General features: G+C 42.5%; 1 protein-coding gene across 1 annotated transcript in view; it reads left to right on the top strand.

The window, feature by feature from the left end:
- The window catches only part of Elys (AT hook containing transcription factor 1 homolog), a 137,900-nt gene that overhangs the window by 33,902 nt on the left and 84,076 nt on the right, over positions 1-19,922 (top strand). The window contains exons 13-15 of the mRNA XM_080283442.1: positions 4,293-4,473; positions 9,434-9,703; positions 13,853-13,964. Coding sequence (XP_080139568.1) covers positions 4,293-4,473; positions 9,434-9,703; positions 13,853-13,964 — 563 coding nt within the window. The remainder of the gene's footprint in view (positions 1-4,292; positions 4,474-9,433; positions 9,704-13,852; positions 13,965-19,922) is intronic.

Consider the following 19,922-nt stretch of genomic DNA (forward strand, 5'->3'; position numbering starts at 1 on the left):
TACATTATTTACATTTCTATTTTATTTACACTGTGTTATGCACTGTCACTTGAAGTAACTTATAAAACTATTTTCCACTGTTCACTTATATTTACATTCATTGCTTTCACTTGCTGTTTACACATTATTTACAATTCCACTTGCACTGTTTTACTCACCAGAACGATCGTAGTCACTCTCTATCAATTGTCAGCCCTTTACCTCTTTCCACACGAGGTTTAGTAGGGGTTAGAGGTCACATGGCCCTTTGCATGGGGCTAAAAAGCGGCGGAAGTTAACAGGAGTGAATCCGACGTACTTTCACCTTGAAAGACGACAGTAAACTGATACTGGTGGGCCTGGCCCCCTACATGGGGAGAATGCATTACTGCCAACATCAGCCTCGTGAGAGCTGCTAATATATAGCTATGAAATGATTGGCAGGAAATCTAGACAATACATTATAAATTAGGTAGTTACTGGTGAATGTAAATATCACTTGGGCTTCTCCCTTCCCTCCTTATACAGGTAAGCCCTTAATTCACGTGAGGGTTAGGTTCCCAGACCTTTCGCGTATGTGGTAAATTCGCGTATACGTTTTTCCCTTGTGTGCACATAATTACGCATGTCAGTTAAGTGTATTACATCTGAATAATACTGTTTATGCACTACATACACCTTATAAACTAGCCTAAAGTATGAAAAACAACAAAAATGTAAGAAATTTAAAACTGAAACCTGACAAGCAGAGGCATAGGTGGAGACACTTCAGCAGTCTGGTGCACTAGCCCTCACTGCCTCACGTATGCTACATTCTGCCTTCTTTATTGTATGAACAGTTGACTCATTCACCCCAAACACATGGTTCCAAGACAGTTCACAGGCGTAGGTGGAGACACTTTAACACAGTCTGGTTCACTAGCGCTCACTGTCTCCCATATGCTACGTTCTGCCTTCTTTATTGTATGAACAGTTGACTCACCCCAAACATACGGTTCTGAGACAATTCACCATCAAGTCAATTCACCGTCAAAACATGGACGATTCCCCATCATTCCATTAATATACAGTACCCTCGCGTCCAACATGCGTTAGTCCAGCACGATTCGGGTCCAGCACGGAGAGCAAATAATTAGTATTATTTAATACGATTTAATTACTGCAACACGAGTGTGATAGCATAACACTCACAGAGCTCCGAGAAGTGGATGAAATCCACAGAGTTAACCTCTTGCACGATCACCCTCGGTCCAACACGGTCATACTGGACATTCCCATGATGATGATAGCCAATGAAAACTTCTGATCAAGTAGCCTTCCCTGCCTGCTATCGTGACGTGATCGTGATGCCACCCAGTTAAAAAAGCTTCTGCTGTCACGTGATGTTTTGTTTAAATTTCTCCCGCCACAGCGCCACTCAGTCGCATAATTCGCATTGGAAGGTGCTTTTTTCTTGCTGCTTTTTCTGCCCTTGTTACTGCATTTTACCCAGCTCACGATGCCTAGGAAGCCTTCTGAGAACCCCAAGAAGCGTCGGCACCTCCATCAGGCCACCAAACTAGAAAGCATCGAGAGGAAGAAGAAAGGGGAGAGGAAAGTTGACATTGCCAAGGCCTACGACATGAATGAAACCAACGTGAGGACCATAATAAAAAACCAAGACAAGCTCCTGGCAGCCGAAGGCTATCACACGGCACTTCATACCAGGTTTGCCGAGGATACGATGGTAAATCGGAACGGTAATGTGGTAAAATTGCCGACGATACCACGGGCATTTGGAATTCATCTGGATGGATTCCTGCCGAGGATACGACAGGCAAAACAGTGTGACCAAAACCCAGGCGACTCAACAGAGAATGTATCGTACTACAGCATTGAACATTTAGCCTGACACTGAATACATATTAATATTTTAGAATAAATATCAATCGTTTTGAAACCCTTCTCATCGGCGTGTGTACCAGTTTATAAACAAAGTTGCTTCTCCTTATTCTCTACCGAGTCAGCGACAGCGATCACTTTCCACAGTCACGAGACGGGGATCTGGCAACAGTGTGAGAAGCATGCCCTTTGCCGAGGATTACAGAGTGCTAGGACAGGCAGAAGCAGGACCTTCCATGGCTGTGAACGAAGATAGTGATTCTGAGTGTGATTTCGAAGGATTTATGAGGGAGGTTGAGGAGGAGCAACAGCCATTACCCACTAGTGATGCCAGCAGCCATCCTCCGGGTACATAGTAGGACTACCTACAGCCTTGGATACCACCTTCCATTCCCAGCAAGCCCACCAACACTATCCTAAAAGGTTAGTTATCATTCATAGCACAGTATCATTTATTATACTTACAATAGTACCAATATATGTATAGGTATATGGTAGGTATTTAGGGTGACTTTTCCTAGGGTTGCTGACATAATTCATTTTTCCCCATAAGCTCTATTGTTTGTCCAACATGTTTTTGGTCCAACACGTGACCCATGCATGACAATATTACCGTGTTGGATGCGAGGGTACTGTACTTATTATTGATTAATTAATACTTTAATAACTGATTTTCAGGGGGATTTTATAACTCATATAAGTAAAAAACTAGTGTACTGTACTTTGCTAAATAAACTGGTATGTAAATAAATGACGGGGAATCGTCCTGACAGAGAATTGTCGCCGACATTCCTCCCTGAAGTTTGTCCAACACTTTAACTTTCTCTGTCAGTGACACCACTTTACCAGCCCGCTTTGGTGTGTTACCACATGCATCACTAGCACTACGGTTAGGCCCCATGTTGGCAGACAAGGCAAGCAATCACTGGAAGGCAGAAAAATAAGCCACAAATAACGATTCGCAAGTCACCCATGGTTCGACCATTGGATTCAAACTGACTGTGTGGTGCATGGTAGACCGACCTGCCACACATACATACACACACACACACACATACATATATGTATGCACACGGGCAGCAGGTAGGCATTTTTATATTTTATTTATTTCTCTTGTATATTAAAATTACTTATTTGAATACTATAATTTTTTGTTTTAATTATTGTACGAAAAATTCGTGGATAACCAAAATCGCGTGAATTAAGGGATTACCTGTATATATTTTTATTACGAGAATAGATTATACGGCATATTTCAAGAGGAAATAAACAGCGAAAATTAGCGAGCGAGTGCATGTGAGGTGTTGTCAGGTGATAATTAGCCAATTCCAGGTGTATGGCACTATCACTTGCCTTATTTCTTTGTGGTATATATTATTTGGTATAAGAATAGGGCATAGGGCTTATTTCAATGGATAAAATCAGTGGAAAATTCCAGGGAAGATTTACTTAGCATAGAATACAGTGTGGTGGCCTGCAATAATTAGGTAGTTCCAGGTGAATGTAAATATTACTTAGGCTTCTGCCTTCCTTTCTTGTATATATTTTTATTACGAGAATAGATTATATGGCATATTTCAAGGGGAAATAAACAGCGAAAATTAGCGAACGAGTGCACGTGAGGTGTTGTCAGGTGATAATTAGCCAATTCCAGGTGTATGGCACTCTCACTAACCTTATTTCTTTTTGGTATATATTATTTGGTATAAGAATAGGGCATAGGGCTTATTTCAATGGATGAAATCAGTGGAAAATTCCAGGGAAGATTTACTTAGCGTAGCACGGCCGGGCAGGCGAGAGGATAGGGTACTGGAGGGGGGGTAGGGAGGGGAGTCAAGAATGGGGAGAAATGGCTAAATTGTCAACAATGGATGGGAGTACAGATGAGATTAAGAGTGCTGACTAGTCTTGGACATTGGCAGTACTGATAGATGATACAAGCCACCATTTGAAAGCCCGGGCGAATTCAAAATAACACAGAATCGCAAAAGTGACGTCCCGCGGTATGATCCCTTGCTCCCAAGCGTCACGAAAGTGACGCCCCGCGGTTAAGGGGTTAAGAGATTGATTAAGGTTATATGTAGCCCCTTTTCCAGTTAAAAAGATATATATATATCTCCTGGGCAGAATAAAATTGCAAATGCCAAGAAAAAAGAAAAAGACATTGTTCTTCACTGGGATAAACAAGGTCTGCACCCTTTTTACTTAAATCTGGTGTAGAATTGCAGTCTTTTCATTGTGTATGCTGAGTTGTAATAATAGATTAATGCTAGAATGTGGTGCTAGTCAGGAAGAAGTTCTGTGAAATGGATGTATAGCCATAACAGTTATGTTTTTCTGCTGTGGAGCAGTGTTAGATAAGGTGCAAAAGGACAAAAGTCTGGACAAAAATAAGATGAAAAGAGTATAACTGATATTTTGTATGTGTGCAGGTGCAGGTGAACTGGACAGTCGTGTTCAGGTGGTGTGTTTATTGAGGCAACATTTGGAAGCAGTTCTGTGGTTCTACCACTGTGGTTTGCTGGCACCTTCACCCTCTGATGACCTACCTGAAGAGCAGTCTGTTGGTGTGTCCTTCCCAGCAGACCTCCTTGCACATATCTATCACAACAGGTCAGTCTAGAAGTTAATTTTTTGCATGGTAGTTTATCAGTGATCTTCACTTTTAGATAGGAAAACTGTGGTGCAATGTAAAATTCACGCCATTGTTTCCCATCACTACCCTGGTGTTGGTATCCATAAAGAAAGCAAATGTAAACCAGCTAAATCTTAGGCTGCAGCATGCATGCCTGATGGGATGGTCAGGGTGCAGGAGATTTTAATAATTGACCTTTTTTACATTAAGAATTTTGATTGGAAATACTTACCATGCATTAATAAAAATCCATATGCAGTGTAATCAGTCTTTCTGCGTAGAAGCAAAAGAAAGTAGAAGACTAAGTGTCCCCATTCATTTGTAGCAACAATCTGAAGATTCCTTGTTTTGGCTGTTGGAGCCTATTTTTCTTAATAGCAGCCAGGTAAGCAGGAAGTAGTCACCACCAACCCTGTATTCCAGGAATAGACTGCAAGTTCTATGCCCTGAGTCATATGTAGCAAAAATCGGAAAGGGGGAGATGGTGGATTCAGATTGGTTTTGTTGGTTTTATGCGTGTGTGTGTGTGTGTGTGTGTGTGTGTGTATTTACTTAGTTGTGATATACAGGAAATGAGCAATGCACGTGAGGTCCTTTCTCCATCTTAGAGTCAAAATTTGCTTTAAACCCGTTAAGTTTTTTTGACCGGACGATCTCTTTGTCCAGGCCATTCCACATGTCAATGGATCAATGTGGAAAGTTGTATTTCTTGATATCCCTGAAGCAACTTGTCTTTTTCAATTTCTTTCCATGTCCACATGTTGCTCCCCCATCCCATACAAACAGATCTTCTCTGTCAATTTTGTTTACTCCCTTCATGGCCCTGAACACTTTAGTCATGTCACCCCTCTCTCTTCTTTCTTTTAGGGAAGGCAAACCCAGCTTTTCTAGCCTTTCCTTGTACAAAAGATCTGTGAGGCTAGTGATCACCTTGGCTCTTTGTATTCTCTTGATCTTTTTTATACAGTAATCCCTCTACTATCTGATGTAATAGAGCCAAAGGCATGTCCAGAAAGTGGTCCCATCCGGATAGTGGGCCCCAGCCTCCTGGAATTGTACTTAAGGACCCATCCTAACTTTGAAAGTCACCTAAATAACTCCCTACTGGACATGCATAGCACGTATTTAAACCTATTTAAGACCCTATTCACACCAATAATGAACATAAAGCATGAAATAAATGAAAAGGAACCAAAGAATGAGGAATTAGAAGTGACTGTACCTCAGCCAGGATACTTACAATGTCTGTGGCCGCCTTCTCTAAGTGGTGAAAATGCTCTTGAAGCCATCCATCCATCCATCATCCAATCCTACGTTGCCCCATGAGGAGCGTAGGAGCCTGGGGCTAGGCAGTTGGTCTCGACATTCAAGATGAGAGTGACCAGCCTCACTCATCCCTGAGTGGCATTACGTGAACAATAAACCCCAACCACCCCTTGGATATAAACCTGCACCGGCTCAATCCGATTGGAGCAGAATAATTACCCACTAAACCACCAGGCGCCAAAATTTGGTTATATGGTTACCACCCAGCGTAGTAAATAGTTTCCTGGTGTACAGGAAACCATTTGGCTTGTCACTCAATATAGAGTCACCCATAGGCAGAAGGAAGAGGAAAGAGTGAAGGAATGAAAGACAGAAGAGGGAGTGTAAAGTCACCCATGGGCAGAAGGATGAGGAAAGAATGAAGGAAAGAAAGATAGAAGAGGATGGAAGGAAAGAAGAATGGAGGAGAGGACGGGGCAGACACCCGAGAGCAACACTACATTGAACTTGAAGCATGTACAGTAATCCAGTGTTGTGCCGCACTTATAGTAATTCTTTGCACTGTGAGTTATAATTGTTTAACATTGCACATTCCATTAATTGCACCACGCCAGTTTCAACCGCCAGTTTTCACTCCACAGTTAATCCTTTCCACTCTAAATTCTAATTTCTTAACACTGCACAACACTGTAAACTCCCGTGTGGTCTAGTAGTGAGGTGTTGCGGTTTATTCACTGTTTATTCACAAAAACGAGCACATGCGGCATCCATTACGATAAGCATCTACTCATGATCAAAGTTAGGCAGTAACTGTTGGTAAGGGTGAAGCAGGGTTGCCAGACCGCAGCTCGACCACATTACCAAACTCCTCAATTTTCTTTACCAAATCTAACTTTTCATTACCAAATCCTTAAAGCTAGCGTTTATTCTTCACTAATTATATATACAAATGGAAATACATGCAATCACTCTCCTTATAATTAAGAGCAAGTTGATTATTTTCACGCTATGTAGGCTAGTAGATTAATCAGAGAGAGCAGACAATCCACCATCTCCATCCTGTGTATTCACATACATGTGAAAAATTCGTTTGGTAATACATTATTCTGATTCATTACCAAACAAATTTTTCATTACCAAATTGGCCCACATTTGGTAATGAAAAATACCAAATGGCAACCCTGACAGGGGAGGGGGGAAGAGGGAGGAAGGAAGGGGTGAAGGGGCCGTGGTGTAAACAGGTGTTCAGCGCTGGGTAGCAATTTCAAATTACGGGTGGGAAAAAATTCGGATTTTGAGGGGATTTTTTTCTTTCTTTGGCCATTTTTGGGTTCTGAAGGTCCAGGCCCACAATATCCGGTAAGTGAGGTGTCCGGAAAGTGGGCGTCTGGATAGTACGGGGATTACTGTATCTTTCTTTTTATGTGGAGAGCACACTACTGCTGCATATTCCAACCTGGGGCGGATCATAGCCACTATCAGTTTTTCCGTCATCTCCTCATCCATGTAATGAAATGCCACTCTTATGTTTGTCAAGAGTTTATAAGTTTCTCTGACAATCTTATTGATATGTTTTTCAGATGACAAGATCCTGGACCAACACTCACAGATCCTTCTCTTCTCTCATTTTTGTGATTGGTTCCTTTCCCATCGAATAATTCTGTGATTGCCTCCTGTTACTTTTACCCATTTCCAGTATTTTGCATTTTTTTGTGTAAAATTTCATTTCCCATATCCGGCTCCTGTCATAAATCCTGTCCAGATCTTCCTGCAGCATTTTACAGTCCTCTTCAGCTTCTACTCTGCTCATTATCTTTGCATAACAGACTTGCATAAATGTTCATTCCATCCACCTTATCGTATATATAAATCAGGAACGTTACAGGTGCTAGCACTGAGCCCTTTGGGACTCCACTTAATACTTCTCTCCACCCTGCCATTTTGTCCTTTATTATGGCACTAGTCTGTGTATCTCATGAAGTCTCTTATCCACTCCAAGACGTTCAGTTAACACATTAGTCATTTATGGGGTACAAAGGCTTCATCCAGATCTAAATACACACAATCCACCTAGGCATCTCTCCCCTGTTGGGTGTCAGTCACCTTTGAGTAAAAGCACAGCAGATTAGAGACTCATGACCTCCCAGTTCTGAATCCAAACTGACTTTCTGCCAAAATGTCCATATCTTCCAGATATTTTATCCATCTGTCTTTCAAGATTCTTTCACACAATTTTGTGACCACGCTGGTCAGGGACACTGGTCTGTAATTCAGGGGTTCATCCTTATTTCCTCCTTTGTAAATTGGTACCACATTGGCCCTCTTCCATTCTTGAGTCACTTTTTCTTCTTTCAGGGAACACACAATTAAACTGTGAATCTTATCTGCCAGTCGATCTATGCTTTCCTTCTGTACCCAGTTAGAGATTCCATCTGGTCCTGGGGCCTTCCTTACATCTTGAGTTTCCAGTAATTTATACACTTCCTGCACTTCCACTTTTATATCATTTAGCCGTACATTTCTAGTCACTTTCTCCCCCTCCACAAAATCACTTTTTTAGTGAAAACTAGTTGAATACATTTGTTCATTATTTTAACTTGTATTGCCTCATCTTTATAGACCTCTTCTTCTACTATCAGTTTGTTGATTCCTTCCTTTTGTTTCAATTTGCCATTAACAAACCCATATAACAGTTTAGGTTCTTCCTTACATTTGTCAAATATACCATTTTCAAAGTTCCTTTCTTCCTCTCTGCTTATTCTTGTATATGAATTTCTAGTTCTTTTATCATCTTGATTTTTTTCTGTCATTACTTCTCCTTCTTCGTTCGTTCTGTGCCATATCTAGAAAGATATCCCACTTCTTCTGCATCTCTCTTGTTTCTCTGAATTTTATCCAGTCCACATTTTCAAAAAATTTCCTCAGTCCTGTAAAGTTTGTTTTCCCAAAGTTGTATCTTCTCTGCCTATAAAGCTCATTTCTTGGCACCACATTCCCTTGTATCATTCGGAACTCAATCACTACATGATCATTTTTTCCTCTAGGACACAGATATTTCAGGGATTCCGTTATGTCAGGTTCTTTGGTTAACAGTAAATCTAGTCTTGCTACCATGTCATCTCCTGTAAATCTTGTCTCTTCTTTTGACCCGCTGGGTTATTACATTATTCATTCCTATATATAATAGTGTACTACCTCACGAGTCTTCATTAACTCCAGATTCCCACTCCTCCCTGTTGACCTCTTTACAATTAAAATCACCCACCATTGATATGTTGCTTTTCTCAATAGTTTTCTTTAGGTATGTGTGATGACATCTCCTGGTATTCATCCAGGTGTGTGTGTGTGTGTGTGTGTGTGTGTGTGTGTGTGTGTGTGTGTGTGTGTGTGTGTGTGTGTGTGTCTTGCTTTTCTTTCAGGTGCATTGTAATCTGCATTCCATGCAACATTCTTTTTGGGTCTGATATATTTCCCTTAACTCTTCAGTCCAGGTGACATTCATTATTTATATTCAGTTTGGAATGGCCTTGCACTGACGAGATTTACTAATGCTGAATATATCCCCTCCATTTTGTAAAGTATATCTGAATGTGAATAATATTATTGTGATGGCTGGAGTAGAATGAAAAGACATCTTTGGACTCACAGGGTTAATTCAACAACATTTCGCAGGCGCTTAGAGATCCAGCGCCTGAGTTCTGCCCTGAAGGGCAATGAGATCCTTATGATAGATGGACTGTTGGAGGAGGCTGGCAAAGGTGGATGTAATGCTGGCAGCGTGGTGGGGCAGGCATGGGAGGAAGAAGGTGGAAATGGCTTGTACCCACCTCCCTCCCTCCAATCCTTGTTGTCCATCTTCCTCCTCCCGGATGTGACTACAACAACCAAACACAGAATAGTACAGTATCTTTTCCTGGATTTAGCATCACTTCTGACTGATGGGTTAGTGACTCAAGATTTTTGTATAATTATGATTCAAAAGTTTGGTTATTAACAACCAAACACAGAATAGTACAGTATCTTTTCCTGGATTTAGCATCACTTCTGACTGATGAGTTAATGACTCAAGATTATTGTATAATTATGATTCAGAAGTTAGATTGTAATTGTGGTTATTACTGGTGTGTGTTTTATTATTGTGTTAAAGTAACAGGTGATCATATAGGATAATTCGGCCTTACACACGCACACACACACCTAGAAGAAAATGTCTAAGCTTCTCATAGGTTATGTCAGTAAGTTGATCCCATTTTAGGCAAGAGCATTTGACATAATTTTAAATAAATGACATCCACCCTGCCCTTAAAGTCACACCCTTTCAGCTATTATCAGAGACCCATGGAAAGTCACTGTAAAATTTATAAATGATTATGAATTGTGTTATACAGGACATTGTTTTATCAATAGGAAGAAAATTACTTTAGCCATTTAGGTGCAGCTGTTAGGTGTGAATCTACAGACAGGTTGGCAGACACAGGGTATACCAGATATCTGACCTGTGGTGTGGTATCAGACTGCACTAGTAGAATGAAATTGCCTGTTGTGTATTACTTATTTATATTATTTATATATTTTGGCAGTCGTTTCAGAGCCTCGGAGGGCCAAATACCTGCCCAGGGCCCCAACCAAATGGGCAGATACGCTTGGCCATGTGGAATATGAGAGGTGTGAATGAGGAGAGCAAGAGGGTGGAAGTGGTGAATGTGTTCAAGAGTGCGAGATATGCCGTGATGGCATTGTGTGAAACAAAGATAAAGAGTGCGAAGTGGAGAGTAGGAGGGTGTGAAATGTGTAAGATTAGGAATGAATGGATGAGGAAGATGCAAGGAAGGAGTTGCTTTGTTGATGAATGAGGTGTGGCAGAGTGGAATGAGAGACTACAGATGTGTCAGCTCGAGGTGTATGTATGTCAAATTCAAGTTTGAAAAGGTGAAAGTGGCAGTAATTGTAGCATATGCACCGTGTGAGGACAGGAGTGAGAGAGAGAAAGACAGGTTTTGGGATGAGCAGTGTGAAGTAGTGGGAGAAATGCTAGTGATTGTAATGGGGATATGAATGGAAGAGTAGGCAGTGGTCCTGAGGATGACATAATGGGTTGTTATGGAGTACCAGGAGAAAATGATAATGGGAAAAGATTAAAGGATATGTGTCAGGAGAGGAGGTTGTGCATTTGTAACTCATATTTTAAACACAGAGATGCACATAAATGTACATGGTATAGAGGGAACGGGGTTCGTATTGAAAGAAGCCCGATTGATTACGTGCTTGTAGAAAGGTCAATGCTGGGAATGGTTGCTGATACAAGGGCCATAAGTGGACGATGTGGAGGTCTGTCAGATCATATGATTGTGGTATGCAAGATCAAGCTGAGAGGAGTGAGGTGGATCAGGAGAGAGAGGAGCAGTCAGGGAGAAAGACTGAAAGTTGAGAAGCTGAGGATCAAAGAATTGGCAGATGATTACAGGACCAAAGTAGAGTAGGAGTTAGAATTAGTGAATTGGAATGAAATGGATCTGGACAGCCTGTGGAATGCATATTGGTATTGCATAGTTAGGAATACTAAAACGCTGTGTGGTGTGGCAAGATTAACAACAAAGAAGAAAGGTATGGCATGGTGGAATGAGGAGGTAAAGGGAGCAGTGGAGGAAAAGAGGAAGAAGTGGCTAAAGTGGTTACAGAACAAAGGTTCAGTTGAAATGTAGAGATGAATATGTTGAGAGCAAGAAGCACATAAAGAGACTAGCGAAGAGGAAAAAGAAGGAGGTAAATGAAGATCTAGGAAGAAAAATGAATGCGAACTACTCAGAAAATAGAAAGTCATTCTGGAAAGAGGTGCAGAAATGTAGAGGTGAAAGTGGAAAGAAATGTGAAGGTGTGAAGGATGTAGGTGGTAGATTATTAACCCATGGAGATGAAGTAAGGACCAGATGGAAGGAATATTTTGAAAGCCTGATGAATGGGAATAGAGAGAGCAGAGTGGCTGCAAACATGATTGGTTTTGGGGGTGTGCAGAGAAGGAATGCAGTACCAGGAGACGTGACACTCGCACAGGTGAAGAGTGCTGTGAAGCGGCTGAAAAATGGGAGAGCAGGTGGGGTTGATGAGGTGTATGCAGAGACGCTTAAGTGTAGTGGAGAGAGTGAAAGGAAGTGCGTGTTGGAGATATGTAAGAAGGCATGGATGAGTGAAACTGTGCCTACAGTGGAAAAAGGCTGTGATTGTACCCCTGTACAAAAATAAAGGTGAGCGAAGTGAGTGCAAGAATTATCGTGGTATAAGTTTATTGAGTGTGGTAGGGAAGGTATATGGAATTATTATAGAGAGAGTAAGAGAGATATCAGAAGTCCTAGTGAGTGATGAACAGGGTGGCTTTAGGAGCGGCAGAGGATGTGTTGACCAAGTATTTACAGTGAGACAGATAGTGGAGAAGGCTTGTTAGAAGGACCATAAGGTGTTTATGGCATTCATGGATCTGGAAAAAGCATATGACAAAGTGGACAGAGGCAGATTGTGGAGAATTTTGCACATATATGGTGTAGAGAGTAAGCTGCTAGCTGCCGTCAAGAGTTTTTATGATGGTAGCGAAGCATGTGTGAGGGTTAACGGGAATCTAAGTGAATGGTTCACGATCAGTGTAGGCGTGCGACAAGGTTGTGTGATGTTCCCATGGTTGTTCAATATATATATATGGATGGAGTGATGAGAGAAGTAAAAACACGAGTAATGGAGAGAGGGATGGCGTTTGTAATGAATGGTGATGGATGGAATATCTCAGATTTGTTGTTTGCTGATGATGCAGTACTGCTTGCAAATACCGGACAAGAACTTGGTAGGCTAGTGCAGAGTTTTGCTGATGTCTGTAAACATCATGCCTTGAGAGTAAATGTAGAAAAGAGTAAAGTGATGGTAATTGAGAGAGAAGGTGACTCCCAGTGCGATGTAGCAGTGAATGGAGAGAGACTGGAATTGGTGAGAGGGTTCAAATACCTGGGTACAGTGATAGAGAAGAGAGGAAAATGTGCAAAAGAAGTTGAAAGTAGAGTGACAAGGAAGAAAAGTAGCTGGGGCAATGAAGGCCTTGACAAGAAACAGAGGCTTGAGTGTTGCAGCTGCTTGAGGCTTACATGAGGGAGTGTTATTGCCAGCTTTAACCCATGGATGTGACACTATGGTGTGGCATGAAAATGAAAAGTCAAGAGTAAGAGCAGTGGAGATGGGACTGCTGAGGAATGTATGTAGAGTACAGAGGGTGGATAGGATACGAAATGATGTGATTCGTGAAAGATGTGGAGTGAGGAAGTCAGTGGACACCAGAATCAAAGAGAGTGTACTGAGATAGTATGGTCATGTGGAAGGGGGGAGTAGGTGAGGTAGGCCAAGGAGAAGGTGGAGGGATATTGTGGCTGAGTGTGTGAGGAAGAGAGGTTTGGAAGTCGGTGAGGCCATGGAACTGACAGGAGATCGAGCTGGCTGGATGAATGTCGTGAGGAGAAATGCATTATCAGGGATTTTGGCATCTTTTTTAACATGGCAGCGTCTGGATTGACTCAATTGGATACGATTATGTGAAGCTACAGAACGTGGTGAATGTTTTTGGCATATCTGATAGAGCCAGGATTCCAGCGGCTTGAATAATGAGTGAATGGAAGCGTGGCCCATTAGATTGGGCAAATATGGGCTGTCTGGACATTGCTACTCCTCACCCTGCCTAGGATGGGAAAGGAATGATTACTGTATGATGATGACGATATTTGACTGACCATGATGTAAAGTGTGGTTACAGGCTTGAAAACTAACCACACATTCATCACATTAAGACAGGAAACTCAGCTATAATAACAGTATACAGAGTCAAATACCCAGCTGAGACTTACGTATTGCTACAGATCGTAGCAAGCATTGTGGATTTCTTTATCCTAATTTTGCCAGAAACACTTGGAAAGTATTTAAATGATTTTGGCACCTGGGTTATTAGCCAGTCTGTACAGTAGAAAATATCAGCCATACCATGGCCAACCTCAGCATGGGTGATTCCTTTGGAGGGAGCATGGCATCATTTGTATTGAGTGATTAATAGATTTACTGGTGCAGGTATGTGCGTGTAGTGGAGGAGCTGGTGAAGTACCCATCTAGCTTCTCTGTGTCTCCCTCCCTAATTAAGCTCACTCAAGGATTCTGGCTCCTCGACCACAAGGACTTTCAGGTAATTAATGATAGAATTTTTTCTTTTTCTGGAATAGAAGAGAACACAACCTTATTCACTCACTTTCAGTTTTTTGGCTGTCTAATATAGTGGTATACACAAAGCAGTTTTAACTATCCATGAGCAGGTCCTGCAAAGTTACAGTTTACCTCATCGTATCACATGCCTGTTTTAGATCACTGAGTGTGTCATCTCCCTTGAACACCTAATTCCATGTCTCGCCCTCCATGATGGGTCTGCTTGGCCAGACAGGTACAGTGCAGCCTTGTTATGCGATCAGGTTGCGTCAAGTGAAGCCCTATTGCAAAACGAACTATCACAGAATGAGGTCTATGTAACATGCTTTTAGTAGGGTTAGGAATAGTGACCTCGACCACGAAGCCTAAAATGTCCATATAAAAACTTCTGCCACCCACCTGAACTTGTTTGTCTCATGCTAGTACAAGTCATCACCAGGGCCCCTGAGGATGGGAACAGTTGGAGGGCCTGGACGATCACCCCACAAAATAGATGAGGTATCACTTCGCCTAATGTCACACACTGCATTATTTGTTAAATACCGGTACTTTTGCTGTTATTTGCCAATAACATTGGTGTTTCAGTGGCCTTTCATGATAGAGGCTCAAAGGGGGCAGATGGTTACATAAGTTTGACACAAATTCCAAGTCAAAAGTTTTAGTATTTGACATTCAGTAACTATCACTTCACTTAATATTGCACACTGCCCTATTTGTTAGGCACTTACCCTGTTATTTGGTGATAACAAATGTGTTTCAGTGGCCTTTCTTGCACAAAATGGAACGAAAGGCAACAGTCATGGTCAGTGTACACACTGGGCAGCCAATTTGGCTTGTGTGCGTCAGAGCATCTGTACGAGATTCTTGGAGGTGGCCATCGAAAATATCGTTGTAGCGAAATCGTGATTAATTTTTAAACGTTGTACTGAGACAGAGTATAACGTTTTAATTATCTTTGTACTGATTTATCACATAACGAGTTGTCGTGTAAGGAGGCTGCCCTGTACTATAGTGTACTCAGCATTGCTACAGTAGCGACAACAATCCACCTTGACGCTTAGACTTTCATGATTCAGAATCTCTTTCACCTTTTTTTCATTTCACCACCTAAATCACCATGTTCTTCTGTCTTCCTCCACTTTTGATCTGTACACCTTAATTAGTGTCTCATCACCTGTTCTCTCAGTGTGGCCATACTATTTTAACACATTGTGATCTGCCCTTTTCATTGTACTGTGTATGCCTCCATACCTGTTTTTTTTCACATTGTCAGCCTCAGGTATATAGATTCAGAGTTCAAGCTGAGGTTTTTTATATACATTTGTTTCAAAGGGGGGGGGGAAGTGAAATATGAATAAATTGCCAATAAGTTGTCAGTTGTCACGATGGGAAAAGATATACACTGAATATAATCTCTACTACTTATGTGAGAAAAAAGGAGAGACACCTCTTACACGGCAGCTAACGACTTATGAAATAAAGTACAGTAGTAGGTTTTCACTTTGCCGGATTACTTCACCGATTCTCTGAAGATGAGAATTTCATAAATTTTCTCAACAGTACACAGCAGAGACTAATCACTCACGAATGCTGAATTGTTGATACTCTTGGCCCCTGAGAAAGTGTCCTTACCCCTGACAGTCGATAATTAATACCAATAATCCTTTTGCCTACGGGTGACTTTACACTTCCTCTTCTGTCTTTCTTTCCTTCATTCTTTCGTCTTCCTTCTGTCTGTGGGTGACTCTACATGTGAGTGACAAGCCAAATGGTGTCCTGTACACCAGGAAATGATTTACAATGCCTTTTTTTTTGGGAGGGGGGATAGGCTAACAGCCTACTCCCAAGGCCTAGTAGTCTTCTTACATATCATACACCTCTACATGTCACCATTTCGGCACTAACACCCACCGTCCCTATTAAATACATGCTAGGGCTGTCTCATACAGGAATGGTGTATTGGTATTAGTGGGGGTATTTTTACAACATGTCGGCAGGTCTTTTGGTAGATTGGTAAAGTCTGCTTTACATGAAATTCAAATCCTTAAATTGTTCCCTGTCCCAGCGGGGATTTGAGCTTGGATCCGGTAGGACCGCAGGTCACCCCTCTACCACTACCTCCCCCAGAATCTCTTTCACCTTTTTTTCATTTCACCTCCTAAACCACCCAGTTCTTCTCTGTTCCTGTGAGGGTGTAGAAGCTGCAGTTAAGGAGAAAAGAAGGCTTTTCCGGGAATGGAAGAAGGGTGGTAGCAAAGAGGAATATTTGGCTGCCAAGCGTAGGGCTAGAAGAGAGGTATACAGGGCAAAGTCTGAGTCACAGAGACAATTAGTTGATAACCTAAATCATGGGGAAAGGAAAAATATATTTAGGGTGGCAGGTCAGGTGAAGAGGGATAATCGGGATATCATAGGTGAGCAGTGTGTGAAGAATGATGAAGGAAGGGTAGTGGTGAACAATGAGGATATTAAAGATGCATGGAGAGAGCATTATAACCGGTTGTTGAATGAGGAGTTTGACTGGGACAGGGAAGGTTTGGAGCCAGCAGATCCAGTGTCTGGCCCTTGGCCTTTGATTGATACTGCTACTGTGAGTGAGGCAATAGGCAGGATGAGGGTGGGGAAGGCAGCAGGTGTGTCTGGGCTGACTGCCAAAATGTTGAAGGCCTCAGGCGATATAGGGGTGAGTTTAGTCACTGACCTGATAAATAGGATTATTTATGAGTGTGTTGTCCCAGATGATTGGCTGAAAAGTGTAATTGTAAATGTGTATAAAGGGAAGGGTGATGCCCTGGAAAGAGGAAATTCTATCTATCTATCTATAGCCCGACGCCCTAATCCCGCAAAGGGTGGCCGCAGACAAAACGCCTCCAAGTCACTCTGTCACCCACCATTTGACTGCCCTCCCCCCAACTCACCCCCCCCTCCCTCATATACCTCTCAACTCCATCCCTCCACCTCATCCTCGGTCTACCCCTCCCTCTCCCTCCCTCCACCTCACCTACATACACCCTCTTAGTCAGTCTTTCATTCTCCATTCTCTCCACATGTCCAAACCACCTCAGTGTATTTCTCCTAATCTTTTCAACCACATCCACATCTACCCCACAACGTTCCTTCACTTCTTCATTCGTCAACCTGTCCCTCCATGTCGCTCCACATGCTCCTCTCAAGTAACTCATTTCCACTGCTCTCACTCTTGACTTGTTCCCCTCTTGCAATGTCCACGCCTCGCTTCCATACGTCAGGGTAGGGATCACAATACCATCATGCAGTGACTTCTTAACTTCCATACTCACCTCCCTATTTCTCATCACTGCTTTCAGTGTACCAACAACCTTTCTTCCTTGCTGTACCCTTTCACGTACTTCATCCCCCAAAGTTCCATCCTTACTCATCACACTACCCAAGTACTTGAATGCACTCACATTCTCCATATCCTCACCATCCAACCTCACTGCACACTCTGTGACTTCATTCCTCTCAAACACCATAACTTTACTTTTGTTTACATTAACTTTCAGCTTCCTCCTCCTACACACTGTCCCAAATTCATTCACCAAACCTTGCAACTCCCATTCATCTTCACTCAACAATACTGTATCATCAGCAAACAGCAACACCGGAAGCTTCCAAATCTCACCCTCATTCATTAGGGCCACCCCCACATCCACTGCCCTACCTTGTACCTCCTTTACAACCCCATCCATATATATATTAAACAGCCATGGAGACATTACACACCCCTGTTTCAGTCCCACATTGAGATCAAAGAACTCACTCAGCTCACCATCTACTTGCACCGTAGCCCTAGCTCCCTCATACATACTCTTCACAGCACTTAACAATTTCCCCTCCACTCCATATATTCTTAATACCTTCCACATACCTTGCCTATCTATTCTGTCATAAGCTTTCTCCAAGTCCATGAAGGCAGCATACACTTTCCTTCCCTTCTCTAGATACTTCTCCACTAAATATCTTAGAACAAATATCTGATCTACACACTCTTTTCCCTTCCTAAATCCCCCTTGTTCTTCTCCAACTAGCTCCTCTGTCATATGCCTAACCCTATCAATGAGTATTCTACCATGTATTTTACCAGTCACACCAAGAAGGCAAATACCCCTATGGTTACCACATACTTCTCTCTCCCTTTTTCCTTTGTACAGAGGAACAATTATAATATGGAAATTATAGAGGTATAAAGCTTTTAGATCAGATAATGAAGGTAATGGAGAGAGTTTTAGAAGGTATGATTAGAGAAAGAGTGAATATTGATGAGATGCAGTTCGGGTTCATGCCAGGTAGGGGGACCACTGATGCCATATTCATTGTTCGACAGCTTCAGGAAAAATATATTGGTAGAAGAAGGGATCTTTATTTTGTTTTTGTTGATTTGGAAAAGGCCTTTGACAGAGTCCCTAGAGAGGTGGTGAAGTGGGCAATGAGAAAGCTTGGCTTGGAGGAGTGGCTGGTTAGGGTGGTTATGGCCATGTATGTGGGTGCTCACACCCAGGTGAGAGTGAATGGAGATTTGAGTGATGAGTTTTCCGTGAATGTTGGTGTGCATCAGGGGTCAGTCTTGAGTCCCATGTTGTTTATCATGGTACTTGAAGCCCTTTCACGTGACTTTAGAAACGGACTCCCGTGGGAGTTGTTGTATGCTGATGATTTGGTGTTGATTGCAGAGAATGAAAGGGAGGCGGAGGAAAGGTTTAGGAAGTGGAGAGATGGTATGGGGCAAAAGGGTTTAAGGGTAAATGCAGATAAAACAAAAGTGATGATATCTAGGGTTGGTGGCGGTACTGTCAAAGACGAGGGAGAGTGGCCATGTGCAGTTTGCCACAAGGGTGTGGGAAGTAATTCCATCTTGTGCGGTGTGTGTGATAAATGGGTGCATAAGAGATGTAGTGGTATCAGAGGTAGACTGCGAGATAATGCTGATTTTATGTGTACGGCGTGCCGGGGTGAGCAGGTGGAGATTGTCAGACGTGAAAGGATTGAACTTGCTGGTGAATCTCTTGAGTGTGTGGAAGAGTTTTGTTATTTGGGAGACATGTTGTGTGCTGGAGGTGGGGCCGGAGCTAGCTCTGTGGCTAGGGTGAGAAGTGGTTGGAAGAAGTTCAGGGAGCTCTTGTCTCTCCTGACATTGAGAGGGCTCTCCCTACGTGCTAAGGGGTCTTTGTATGCAGCATGTGTTAGGAGTGTAATGCTGTATGGCAGTGAGACCTGGGCAGTGAAGGAGGAAGATATTCGCCGGCTCAGACGTACAGAAATGACAATGATTAGGTGGATGTGCAGTGCGTCCCTGCATCCAAGGTCTGGAGGGGCTGGGTTTACAATGGAAGAGTTGAGAGGTAGGATGGGACTGGAGTGTATTGGTGTTGTGATGAGGAGAGGTAGATTGTGGTGGTTTGGACATGTGGAAAGGATGAGGGATGATAATTGGGTGAGGAGGGTGAGAAGTGTTAATATTGGGGGTGGGGTTATGAGGGGTAGACCGAGAAAGACATGGGACGAGGTCATTAAGTGTGACCTTAGGGTTAAGGGACTGAACAGGGAGGCTGCAATGGATCGTGCAGCGTGGAGAGCCGCCATTAGGTGACCAAGGCCGACACATGCAAGCATGTTGGAGCCTTTAAAAACGAAACGAAACGAAACGAACACCCCTTGTTACATATCTTAAAACAGATATCAGTGGGTAATTATGGCGTCCCAATCGGATTGAGCCGATGAAGGTATATATCCAAGGGGTGGTTGGGGTTTATTGATCACGTAATGCTGCTCAGAGATGAGTGAGGCTGGTCACTCTCATCTTAAATGTCAGGACCAGGCAAGGGCTCCTACGCTTCTCATGGGGCAACGTATGATTGGATGATGGATGGATGGATGAAAGACAGATTCATGCTGGTGCTAACTCCTGGCTGGCGCAAACAAA

The sequence above is a fragment of the Coenobita brevimanus genome, chromosome 97 (genome assembly GCF_032717465.1).
Source record: "Coenobita brevimanus isolate Jiangsu-jjx chromosome 97, ASM3271746v2, whole genome shotgun sequence".
NCBI lineage: Eukaryota > Metazoa > Arthropoda > Malacostraca > Decapoda > Coenobitidae > Coenobita > Coenobita brevimanus.